Source organism: Coffea arabica, chromosome 1e (genome assembly GCF_036785885.1).
Source record: "Coffea arabica cultivar ET-39 chromosome 1e, Coffea Arabica ET-39 HiFi, whole genome shotgun sequence".
NCBI classification, from domain to species: Eukaryota; Viridiplantae; Streptophyta; class Magnoliopsida; order Gentianales; family Rubiaceae; genus Coffea; species Coffea arabica.
Genome location: NC_092311.1, coordinates 9266401 through 9279761, shown reverse-complemented (window position 1 = coordinate 9279761; position 13361 = coordinate 9266401). Strand labels below are relative to the sequence as shown.

Sequence of the window (13361 nt, the reverse complement as noted above, 5' to 3'; positions counted from 1 at the left end):
GAATAGATTAACTGAGCTAACTGCCTTGGTTTGTCAAATGGCTATAGGACAAGTACAGGCAGTTAAAGCATGCGGAATATGTGCTGCTCCTGAACACATGACCGATATGTGCCGGACCCTTCAAGAAGACCCCCATGAGCAAGCCAGTGCTGCGGGAGGTTCGCCTGGACCACCCCAATGAAGAAACAATCCGATGCACCCACATACAATCTAGGGTGGCGGAACCACCCCAACTTCAGCTATGCTCCAAAACTCTCGAGTTTTCAACAACCATTCCAGCAGAGACCACTAGTACAACAACCATCCACATCTGATTCAGGTATGTCCCTGGAAGACATGGTTAAGTCACTAGCTGACAGCACTTGTCAAATGCGACAGGACCAACAGAAATTTCAACAGGACTCGCAGAGATTTCAACAAGAGACACGCGCAAGCATTAGGACCTTGGAGGCGCAAATGTCACAACTGGCGTCTTCATTGAGCAACTTTGAGAATAGTAAAAGGAAGCTACCAGCTCAAGTGATTCCCAATGCAATGGAGAATGTGAGTGCAATTACTTTGAGAAGTGGCAAAGAATTGCAAGAATATCAAAATGCAGTATCTAAACATGATCTTAAAGAGCAAGTTGAGGAAGAAACAATGAAATCTCCAACTCAAACCCTTCCAAGAAAAGAGCCCAGAGATACACCCCCAGTAGTAGTGACACCTCCTCCTCCATTTTCCAGTCGATGTGCAAAATCCAGGAAAAAGGAGCAAGAGCAAGAAGTTTTTGACATTTTTCGCAAAGTTGAGTTGAAGGACTTTGAAAAGATTTATATAGGAGAAAATGTTTCAGCGATCCTACAACAGAAATTGTCTTGTAAACATAAGGATCCAGGTATGTTTACTGTTCCTTGCAAAATAGGGAATGTTAAGGTCGAAAAAGTATTGATAGATTTAGGAGCTGCAATAAATATTATGTCTCGTTCCATTTATAATTCTCTGAATCTTGGACCATTAAAAGAAACGAGTGTTATTATGCAACTTGCTAATATGTCTAATGCATATCCTGATGGGATATTGGCGGATATTCCAGTTCAAGTTGATAAATTGGTTTTTCTTGTAGATTTCTATGTACTAGATATGGATGATGATTTTTCTGTTTCACCCCCAGTTTTGTTAGGTAGGCCATTTTTAATGACATCTAAAACAAAAATTGATGTTTATTCAGGAACCTTGACAATGGAATTTGATGGTGACATAATAAAATTCAATACTTGTGATGCCATTAAATGTTTCAGTGAGGCACATTCTGCTTTTGTTATAGATGTAATTGACCCTTTCATGCAGCAAAAGTTTGAATTAAATGGTAGAGATACGTTGAAGGTTGTAATCAATTGCAATTTTGATTCGCACAAGATGTCAAGAGTTGCAAAGAAATTCGAGTTACATCCAGATTGAGCACGTGGTATTGTCTAGCCAAAAACGTTAAAGAAAGGCGCTCCTTGGGAGGCAACCCAATAGTTTCAATTTTTAGTTATTTTTTGTGTTTTTATTTCATATTTTCATGTTCAAGATCAGGTTGTTTTGGATTCCTATTGATAGAAAATCTTTATTATAGGTCCTGGGTGTGTTCTATGACGTTTTACTGGGATTAGAGTTTGATGAACAGCAAACTATGGGTTCCAAAGCGTGCCCACGCCTTCCAATTATTGTGAGAAAGGAACAAAAAGAGCCTTGCAAGTCCACTCTTCCATTTAGACACAAAATCTGGCAGCCTTGTTTGCCCATGTTGGCTTTCAGCCGTCTCATCCTCCTCCCCTATAGTGCTTTCGTTGCATTCTTTCGGCCTTTAGGGAAGCTCTAATTCCTTTCTTTTTGGTTTTTATTTTTCTTTGCTCCATTGAGGACAATGTAGGTTTCTGGTATGGGGGGAGTAGTTCTAGCTCTTTACATTGAAAAAAAAAACAAAACAAAAAAACGAAAAAATAGATGCATGATGAGTTCGTTTGGCTACAGTTGAAAATGTCTAGAACTTGATGCTATGATGATGATTGCAATTACTCTACAAGCATAAGCAGTGATATTACTTGGTTAAATGTCTTGTCTTCTTGATAATGGAATTGAATGATGAATTTTGCAAGACTTGGCGATGAGTAACCATTTTGTGAGCTGTCGAGCCAATGAGCATTGCATTGATAACTGCTCTATTTTCTTTCATTGAGTGATATCACACATGATTTGATTGTTCTAGAACTTGCTTTGTTGTGCATGTCAAGGTCACATCCCTGAGTTTGATGCATTAAAATGATAAGGGCACTTAGGTTCACCATTTTTAGCTTTTTAAAGACCAAGCCAAATCAAATCTTCCCTATTTGACCATGGTTGAGCCTGGACCTTTTCTTTATTTAAAAACTCATTTTGTCACCCCTAAATCTCTTGTGTTCGACCCTTTTTGTTTCTACCCCGTGTCAAAGGAATGTCTTGATTTCAGTGCATGGTCATTTCGAATTGGGTTGAAAGGAGATGATTGAAGTTAGCAAGTGTGTCTATATCCCCATGTAGTTGGGCGTATTTGAAACAAAAAAAAAAGAGAGAGAGAGAAAAAAACAAAACAAAAAAAAACAAACAAACAAAAAAGAGAAAAAAAACAAACGAAAAAAAAGAAAGAAAAAAAAGAGAAAAAAGAGTGTTTTTTGTCTATGTGTGTTCTGTTGAGAAAAATGGGTGAAGTCCTTAGTTGTGCTTGCACTTGCTAATTTTTGGGGAAAGTTACGGTTAGGATTTGGAAAGATCAATGGAATAAATGATGAAATTGAGATTCATGCAGTGGGGTCAATGGTGTTTCCTTTGACATAATGAACCTAAATTACTTATTTGAACCAACCCGTGCCTGAGCCCCATTATGATGTGAGACGGATCTAGACGAACACCAAGTTGGGATGATTGGCGGAACTTTGACCCTTCTAGAATCACGAGCCACGAACTAAGGAGATTCCTTAACCCACGACTAGCAAATTTAGTGAACCAAAAGTATGGATAGAAGAACGCCACAATCAAGGAGACTACTTGATTGATAAGTTCAATGAACAGCTTGAGATTGATTCTCAAGTATTCAAAGGAAATTCTCTTGAGGCAAGAGAGAGTGAAATAACTCACATATATTTTATAAAATCTGAATTCCCTTTAATGAATGAAAACCTAGGCTATATATAGCCTTACAACTTGAAAACCTAAAGTGACTTGAAAACCCTAAATCGGCTAGGCTAGGCCTTTGGCCCGATTCCACTACTCAAATCCACTATCTAATGGTCAGCTTATAATCGATCCAATGAAAGCTTTAAGCTGGCCCAACATAACCCAATAAAAGCTAATTAACCAACTTAAGTTATAGTGAGCCTAGACTCTATAAATCGGATCCAACTCAACATGAGGTCTTGGACCGAATTTATTCCTAGCAAATAAAATAGAAATCTAGAAAATAAACTACTAACTATTACTAAAAGATTCAATCTCTTGCAGCCCAAAACATGGCCCATAAGCGGCCCATATTTCGTATCACCGGCAGTCCATGATGTGGACATTTTCGAAGCAAATCTCTAAACCTTTCCCATGCCTCATATAATGATTCACCTTCCAATTGACTAAAACTAGTGATATCCATTCTAAGTTTAGCAGTCTTACCTGGTGAAAAATACTTATTCAAGAATGCTCTTGATAAATCATCCCATCCGGTGAAAGTATTAGGAGCATGAGAATGTAGCCAAAGTTTGGCCTTATCTCTCAATGAAAATGGGAACAATCTTAGCCTTATAGCATCATCACTAACTCAATTCATTTTAATTGTATCACAAATTTCCAAGAATGTAGCTAAGTGTGTATTAGGATCTTCTACTGCATTACCTCCAAATTGAGACTGTTGAACCATTTGGATAAGTGATGGTTTAATCTCAAAATTATTAGCATTTACCGAAGGCCTTGCTATGCTCGTTTGAGATCCTTGTGTTCCCGGTACAGCAAAATCTCGTAGAACTCGCCTGTTTGCTTCATTTTCGGCCATCTCTTCCTCAAATGGTAGATCTATTTAGATTTCCTCTATAGGTTGCCAAATCTCTTGTTCCTCTTGCTGTGGTGGATGCCTCCTTTGTCTACGTAGTTTCCTCTCAATTTCTGGATCGAAAGGTGTAATTTCCCGAGATACCCGGTGCATACACTACAAACAGAAATAAGAGATATTATGCAACTTCAATTGTCAAAAATTGATTACAATGTAGACTTAAATATAATCAGCTCAACTAATAAAAATACACTGTCTAAATTAATAAAGATGATTAGGCTCTAATATTGCCGCTCCCCGGCAACGGCGCCAAAAACTTGACGGGATTTTTAATTTCAATGCAAGTTTAATTCCGAATTTACACCCGTTGGACTGCAAGTATACAGGTCGCAATTGTAGTACAAGATGTGTATCGGGTCGATCCCACGAGGAGCAATTTAAACAATTACTAAGCCCTTGTTTTCTCTATTATTTAGACTTACAATTAATTTGAGCAGAGAAAATATAATGCTGTAATCTACAAACCTGATCTACAAATCTAGTTTAACAAATGGTGAATGCAAATAGCGAAATTTCACTTAAGGAAGATTCTAAGGATGTAGATTCCACTTATGGCAATAAACAACACAAATTAATGGATTTACTTCTTGCTATTATTCTTGTTTAACCAGAAATTCATTTCCAAAATTATCAAGTCTCATTTTCATGATGAAATGGCCTAGAACAATATAGATTTCCCTATTTTCATGGTGAAATACTACTACTACTCTGTTTTATTTCATGAAATGCAAAATAATCCATCTAAGTGTATCTCTATTTTCATGAACATACAACTCAAGCTCTACTCCTGTGTTTCCATTGTTATTACCAATCCTCATTGAACAATAACAACTAATAACAAGCTATTGGTGATCAATCAACAACAAGTAATCACAGCTACACAAGTAGACAAGTTAATAAAAGATCTAACAAGTGTACATCACCTTCAATTCATATTATTTAGCCATAAGTTTCATCTACTCCCTAGATAAAGAAAATTAGCTACTCATGAATGATTTAACAATCAAACTCACAAGTTTATTAATGCAAAACATCATGAAGTACAAGTATAAGAAAGGTAAAAGAAAGCTTAGCCAATTGAAGGTAAAGCTCTCCAATTCCTGCTATGTTCTTGTACAAGATGGTTACAAGTGAAACTCCAAATGCTTCTCTAAGAACTCTTAGCTAGAGAGAAAACTTGTTACAAGAAGGAAAACTAGCTATTTATCTTCTCTTGCTTCTCCTCTGTGTTTCTGCATAAAAGGTGGTAGAAAGTCTATTCTTTTTCCTTCATAATTTCTTCCACTCAGATTTTGTAAAAAGAAGTCAAAGATATGATATTTCTTTTTTTTCTACACTCATTTGGTCTTCTCTTTTGTTGCAGAAGCATGTGCCACCGATTTATGGCCCTCAAAATAGCTGGAAAAGTTGTGAGAAAGGTAAAGAAAAACGGCTGTGCCACTTGCTGAGGAGAGAGACAGATCCGAGTCTCTGATCCGAGGACTGAAAATTGATCCGAGCTCGGATCAGTGGATCTGAGGACTTCCCATGATGGATCCGAGGTCGGATCGTCCTGACCTCGGATACACTCCGCCAGAAGTACAGACGAGGGCTCGGATCCCTCTTGTACACACAGATCCGAGCTCGGATCCGTGTTGAGCAATTTTCCAGTTTTTCACTTCTTCCCATTTTCTACATTTCTGCTCCCAATTTCTTGTGTACTTTGTCCTCTGGATAACCCTTACATTTCTTTCAGCTCGTGCATGAATTTCATACATCAATAACCTTCACAATTTCACCAAATTAACGCATTAATCCACTCATTTATCAAGTTTTGAACCTTTAAACAATATTTAAGCAATTATCACCAAAAGAGTCCAAATATGGCTTTAATTTTCTCAAAACATACCAAAAATTCATGCCAAATTTGTACAAAATGTACGTTAAATATTCACTTATCACTTTCACCAACAATACTACCAGAAAAATCCTTATGAAAAAAAAACCAGACAGATCCTACAAAGTTATGCAACAAACTATGGAACTTTAATTTACCACGAAATTTCTCGGCCCTTTCAACCTCCACTCGAGGTTCGCAAATAGCAAGGAAATGAATTTTATGCAATTGAATTAATTTTTCAACCTTCTAACAGTCGAAGCTTTGGAGATGCCCCGAGCATTCCAAAACATACCGTTAATCATTTAATAACACTTGGAAGGAATTCTGTGAATTAATTAACTGAGAGTCCAACAGCCTATCAGATGGAAATTTTGCACGAATACCTTTCTGTTTCATAACCCGGACTGCTACTGAGCTGTCAAGTGTGCTTGCCATCGAGGAAACCACCTTGTGCTGCGTGCGAGGCAGCCCTCCACCATGTCGGGGGGATAGCTCCACTGCACTGTGGACCTCCATCATCTGAAGCTCTTCCTTATTGCTGGTGTTCGAGCAATGATCAACCTCCTGTTGCTGTACCCCGGCACCAGGCACACTATCAGCTGCCCGAGGCTTCTCCAATGGTCGCGAAGGTGACACAGAAGCAGGTGCATCCCTCCGCAGCCTACCAGACCCCCCTGCTTCCACAACAGCTCGCCACTACCAACTGCAGACTCAGCTCCAACCTCGGAAGCAGCCAACTCCATCTCTTCTCCTTCGCTTGCTGCCAACCCACATGCACCCTCTCCCCCATGATCGTATTTTCCCACACCCATGAGTTCCAGAAACCCCTGTGACTCTACACTAACTCCTTCCCCACAACCCCTACAACCCGCGACACCCACCCGGTCCTCCTGCTGAGCATGGTCCTTCGACGACTGATCCAAATCCCTGGGTTCCGAGTGCCTTAACACCTGGTCCCCCAAGCCCCCTGACCTGCTTCTCCATCTCCCTCACCCAGACGCTCCCCCTCCACAACGCCCACTTTCAGTACATAAACTGCCTTCCTAGTTTGCTTAGTCCTGTTATCCTCCTTCACCTCTGCCACAACCTCACGTGAAAGCTCCTGACCCAATCTTTTCTTTCTAAACAGCAGATCATCAGCCTTGCACTCCTCTCTTGCGTGACCTATATGCCAACAGTTGTTACAGTACTTCAAAAGATACTCAGCCACAATTGGATGCCAAAACCCATCCCCTTCACCAGCCATGCCCACCCAAACCCGCTGTGAGAGAGGAACCAAGAGGTCAACCTCTACACACACATAAGCCACGCTGGGCCGAGATAGCGACAAGGTGGCTGCATCAACAAATAAGGGCCAGCCAACCACACTGGCAATGAAGAGCAGACTATGTTTATCGAAAAAATGGATAGGCAGACATGGAAGCGCAATCCAAACTGGAGCTAGTGAAGACTCTCGGTGGACATGGAAGTCTGGTGACCATCGAAATACTCTCATAGGACTCCTCCCAACATGCCAAAGCCCCCGAGTCCACACACGCACGAAATCTGCTTCCAGAGAGAATCGCAGCAAAACATGTCGAACATCTAAGCGCCCAATGGTAACCGAATTTTTCAGATCCAATGTGGTGAAGAATCTGCGAACCTTATCCAGTTTCGGCCTACTGTGAGAAAACTTACTGACCAACGAGAATTTATATGGAGCAGCCAGCTTCGTAATGTCCTCTCGAGAGAAGAAGACCGCAGGCTCGCCCTTGTGCGCTGCTGGTTTCTTGAGATCAATTGGTGACGGGGCCTCGATTGCAAAGAGAGAGGCGAACGACTTTGTGAAAGGTGAGGGAGGCTGCCCTCCAGCCCTAGGCTGAAAGGCGTCCATGGCGACGCTGATCCTTCACTGACGTGCTGCCCAAGGATGACGATAGCCGTAGAGAGGAAACCCTAGTGCAAATCTCTAAAAAAGGACATCTTGCAATGTTGACTGCTCCCAGTTACTTGATCAAATCACAAACTCTTGTTGCTTTGTACACTCTTAATTCTAGTACTATTTTGCTCTTGTTGCTTTGTGCACTCTTAATTCTAGTACTATTTTGCGTAAAATAGTACTAGAATTAAGACTGTACAAAGCAACAAGAGTTTGTGATTTGATCAAGTAACTGGGAGCATTCATCTACTAATGTTTGCTTTCGAGTCAAAAGACAAATTCCCTACTTGAGTAAAGCTTGATGAGAAAGAGGAAAAGAAAGAAAAGAATGAAGAAAAAGAAGTTGTGTGATCAAAGCATGAAATCTTTTTTAGTCCTTGACCTACGTCACTCAACCCACTTCTCATTATTTTTTTCTTGCATATCAAGAAAACAAACTCATGTATGTTTAGAAGATAAGTGAGAGAGGTAAATAGGTAGATGTTTAAATTTTAGGAAGTTGGAGTAAAGCAATTTGTGGATGCAATTTAATGAAGTGTATGTATTTCATTGGTATTTGTAAGATTTAAATTTTAGAAAAATTTTGTAAGTTATGATCATGATACTTTGTATTTATGGGAGTAAGGTTTTGTAGATATGGCGTACCATATTACAAATCCGGTCTAGGACTTGGATTTGGGGCATGATAGCATAACTCTCAAAACTCTTAATTGATGTCTATTCAAGTGTGGATAATGGAAAATTAGTTACAAACTAGCAAAAACACTTGAAAATACTCAAGGCTTTATAGATAAAGTGTCTTGAGCTTGTAGAAACAACTCCTTGCATCTCTTTATTGTGAAAACTAAGTTTAAACTTGCTATGGGTTAGTTTCTTATTTTCTATTGCATCTTCGAGGGTAATTTGTCATTTTAACTAATCATCAAATTTCTGCAAGTACACAGGGTCAATCGTAGCAATAAATTACCTGGACTATTTGAGGAATCAAACTCATAGGGACGAGTTAATTTTCGCTGCTTTAATTATTATAGAAAGATTAAATTTGTAGAGAATTTGAATTATCATGAAAAAACTAGCAATTGATTTGGTTAAACTAATAAGGAATAAGAAAGCAATAGTTGTGCAAACCTAGGGTTCAAGTTTTAATCCAAAATTTCAATTAATTCCCCAATTCTTTCTTTTCTTGTCAAATTATGAATGCATCACACAATTATATTTTAAATTATCTCTCAATACAACTAAATTGTAATCAAATCCTACGTCTCTCTCGAGATCACAAGTATTCAATTAAACCCTTTAAAACTTTGGTGATATAAGTGTCACACAAACTCTAATCTACTCTCATGATTAGGTTAAATATGTCTATCTGTCCAGCACACAGTTGTATCTCCTTTCTCAATTCAATACCACCCAAAAGTTATGTTTATGGTGATTAAGCTTAAACATGCAATTAAAAATGAGATAGATAAATCATAGCAAAAGCCAAGAACTTTAATTGAAAATATCAATCAAATCTCCTTCATAAGAAACTTAACCCTAGAAAAAGTTTAGTGCAACATAATGAAGAAACTAAACCACCAATTCAAGAAGTAGTACAAAGGGAAATAGTTGAGGGAAATGAACTTCTTACTGTTTGGCTCCAACTTCTTTCTTGCCCTCCTTAAATCTCCTTTCTCACACTTGATTTTGATCTCCAAGAAAAGTTATGTCAAAAAATGAAAGAGTATGTTGCCCTAACTAAAACTAATGTTTTTCTCCCCTGAAACCAACCTAAACAACTGCTATCTATAGCTATTGCATGTTCCTCTCAAATCCACCTTAGAATAGGTTTCTTATTGCGGATGAAAAGTACACGTGATAGTTATCTGATAAAGACCAGCGTGATGTTTGCTGTGAAGTCCGATGCCATGTCCAGTGTTAATCATTGATATTATTTCCAGAAATTCTTCTTTTGGCCCTCGAACTTGGAAATCTTCTCACCTTTTCCACCCAATTCCTTCAATTACTCAATTCAATCCCTACAACAATATAACTTCAAATGAGCAGCTTTCCTTTCACTTTAAGCATATAACACTTAATCAATGCTTGTCCTCAAGCATAAACCCGATTAATAGCTTACAATGGCAATTTTGAAGATCTATTACAACATTAGCAGTTTACCAAACAAGTGTCAAATGCTAGCAGTGAAACTCAAGAGACATTTCTCCGATTAGCCTTTAACACCATCACTCTTTCAACTCGGCTAACAAACTAAGTATTGAAAATATTCAACAAGCATTCTCTATAAATGGTCCAATCATTAAGCAAAATTTAAAACACTTATTCTCATGGATCCACAGACTATTATCATGCTATATTTCTCCCATTTTTTCTTTCTCTCATTTTTTCTTTTTTTTTTTTGTGAATTCCCCCCCACACTTAAGTTTCTTCACATTTTTCACACGGAGAATGCACTTAATTTTCAGCCGTTCAAACCTTTTGATGCGAATTTCAACATCTCCCCAATGAAGGAGCCTAGTTAATCAACTTTTCACTGCTAAAGAATCATATACTCATAGTTATCGCTATTTTTTTAACGCGAAAGTTGATACTTTTAGGTGAAAACACTCGGTTACTAGGCAACAATAACTAGTGGAGTATAGTCAAATAATAAAAAAATATATGAGCACAACTATGCATATAAAAGCCTACTTCATATCCCAATAATATGGAGAATTAAGATTAATAATTAGGCCAAATTTGTAAGAAAATGCTAGAAGAACATTTACAATACCTAGAAAAGTTAGCCAAAAAGTGAAAAAGTCTCAATTATCAACTATTCACCAGAGAAGTAATCTGAGCCGTTCATATATCAACACTTGATACACTTTACCAATAAAAAGTTGTGAAAAATAGCCATTGCTTTTCAACACCAATACTAGCCAATTAATTTTAACCACAGAACATCCTCCCACACTGAAGACAATATTGTCCTCAATGTTGGGAAGAAATCAAAAAAAAAAAAAAAAAGAAAACAACAAAGCAAATCAAAAGAAAATGCCACTTCCCTGGAAACGTGATAAAGAGTAACCACGAATGATTGAGATGAGGCATGCAGAAAATAAACCGCCGCTAGCAATATCCTTCAAAGTAAAAGTCAAACAATTACAAATGGGAGTCAATACATCACCAAAAATCCTATCAAAATGCAAAACATGATCTAAATAACACCACCAAAAATCCCAGCACAAAAATGAAGAAAATAACATAGGAGAAAAAGACTAAAAGAAAAAGGAAATCATGGGGGGCCCTGCCGATAAGGACACCAACCAACTAATTCCTCCTCAATGCTCGTAATGCGGCCCTCTAAGCACTCTACTGACTCCTGCGTATCCTGCACCTCGGCCAACACCGTTTGCAGTAGTTAATGGATGCTTGGTGCTAGAACTTGCTGTGAAAGTCCTTCTCCTACTCCCACATGTGCTGCTTCCTAGTGCTCAAAATCCGTCTTCTCCTCACTATCATCTCCTTAGGCATCTTTAGCATAGGCTATGTGGCTGATAGTAGACAATGTCAAGCTTCTGTTGTGGTGATATATCTCACTAACCCCACCCTAAAAATCAACACCAAAATTCTAGAAGACAAAGGTCAATAAGCAAGCTTATGGGAATGCCTTATCCTTGTGGTTATACCGAATAGTGTTGGTTATGGTACCAAAAATGATGGTAGCTAGTGGTATGCTTGCTATCTCACCTAACCCGTTTTCCATTTTATCCATGAAATAACAATCCACGACACGCATAACATTTTTGCTACTTGACACAGGGAGAATGTTATGATTAAGCAAGTAAACTAGCGAACTGCACCAATCACTCAAGAAACCAATAGTTACATATGACCGGTCCTTGATTGCCCTACCACCCTTTGCCAATCATTCTCTAAACTGCCATCCATAGTAGAACTTATGCAAGGCAATTTTAAATACCCATTCCGAATCATAGACAACTGAGGTTTTTCCATGCTCAAAAGGTGGTCCCTCATTCCTAACACCTACGAGATCTATCAGAAACTGACAAGTAAGGGAGATTCTCTCCCTTTAACAAAACTATTCACAACTGAGGTGCTAAACTGGGTCTTATGCTCCATCTTAGCATAGAATTGGTGAACCAACCTGATGTGAGCGCGGAAGCTATCTTAGAATCTTAGAGGACACATTGACGATTTGATGGAGTTGAACCCGAACTTGGACCACGCAAGAACGAATTCAACGGTAGAGGACGCCACAATCAAGTGTGCTCGCTTGATTGATAAGTCTATAAACAACCTAGGATCAACTCTAGGATGTTCAAACTAGCTTTCACAAGCTAAAGGTATTTGCCACAATCAATGGACGAAATTCTGGAATTTTTATTGAATAATATCGAAAATGTGAATGTAAAACATCACTTAGGGCTATTTATAGCCTTGACTAAACCCTAATAAAGCTTGAAAAAACAATAAGGAAATTCTGCCAGCCCATTTCTTTTACTTGGTAGAAGTTGGCCCAACAATACATAGACCGTAAGCTTTGGGGGCGTTGCCCCCGAACCCCCACTGGGGGCATCACTGCCTCCTGGACCCCCAACTCACTAACCGGGCAGCGAGACCCCTGTATAGCTCAATGCCCCAATCTGCCGTTTGGAGCTTGAGCACTTACAACTTCAATTGTCAGCAATACTTTAGTAGTCTTGCAAGGATCTTCCAACTCCATTCCTTCAATGGGTGATTTCTCTTGGGCTTGGACGGCACGAACCAAGGCTTAAAGCGACTCCTTGAATCTCTTAGCTCGTGCTCGTGTCACTGGGTCTTGAGGCACCTTCACAGGGTTTACTTGAGCACCATGAGCCTCGTGCTCAACTGCATCACAACCCTGGGCAGTAATCTATAGGGAGATTTAGCATTGCACCCAACTCATAGCAACAAATAAATCATGGAAGTGATATTGAGTATTGAAAGTTTCATTCATGTTTATTTCCACCAATACGGTGTTGTTGAACCTATCTAAGTATCATTTTTCATTCTCCGTATTGAAGAAGTGAAGAGCATCAAATGAAGGTTGGCACAAACTACCCTCTTCTCCAGTGGATCTCACTCGCTTACGAGAAGTCCCTGTATTACCAGCATTTTTAACTCTAGAAGGCATCTTTCAATACTCAATTCACCAATAATTCAATGAAAGGTATAGGTTCAAAAACACCCCACCAACTCGCACTCACCATTTTACTACCAATCAAAGAGCATCAAAGGCACTCAATAGTATCACTGTCACACTTGTAGAATGGATAATTGCTCAAGAACAATAGGGGATAATCACAACTAGTCCACCAAAAGTATACTTAACACACTTGAATTCTAATTGAACAACTTCCTGAGCAATAATATTCATAACAACGACACATCAAATGGAGCCAAATCAACCAGAAAAATTTCACAAAATTCGCTAAAAAAAT

General features: G+C 38.8%; 1 protein-coding gene and 1 non-coding gene across 2 annotated transcripts; both read left to right on the top strand.

The window, feature by feature from the left end:
• Window positions 1-321: 321 nt before the first annotated feature.
• Window positions 322-1440, top strand: LOC113691253 (uncharacterized). The gene has a single exon (XM_027209353.1). It carries the CDS (start codon window positions 322-324, stop codon window positions 1438-1440), a length of 1119 nt encoding a protein of 372 aa, XP_027065154.1.
• Window positions 1441-3545: 2105 nt separating this feature from the next.
• On the top strand, window positions 3546-3652 carry LOC113719505 (small nucleolar RNA R71). The gene has a single exon (XR_003454907.1). It is a non-coding gene; the product is annotated as a small nucleolar RNA R71 (small nucleolar RNA).
• Window positions 3653-13361: the final 9709 nt, after the last annotated feature.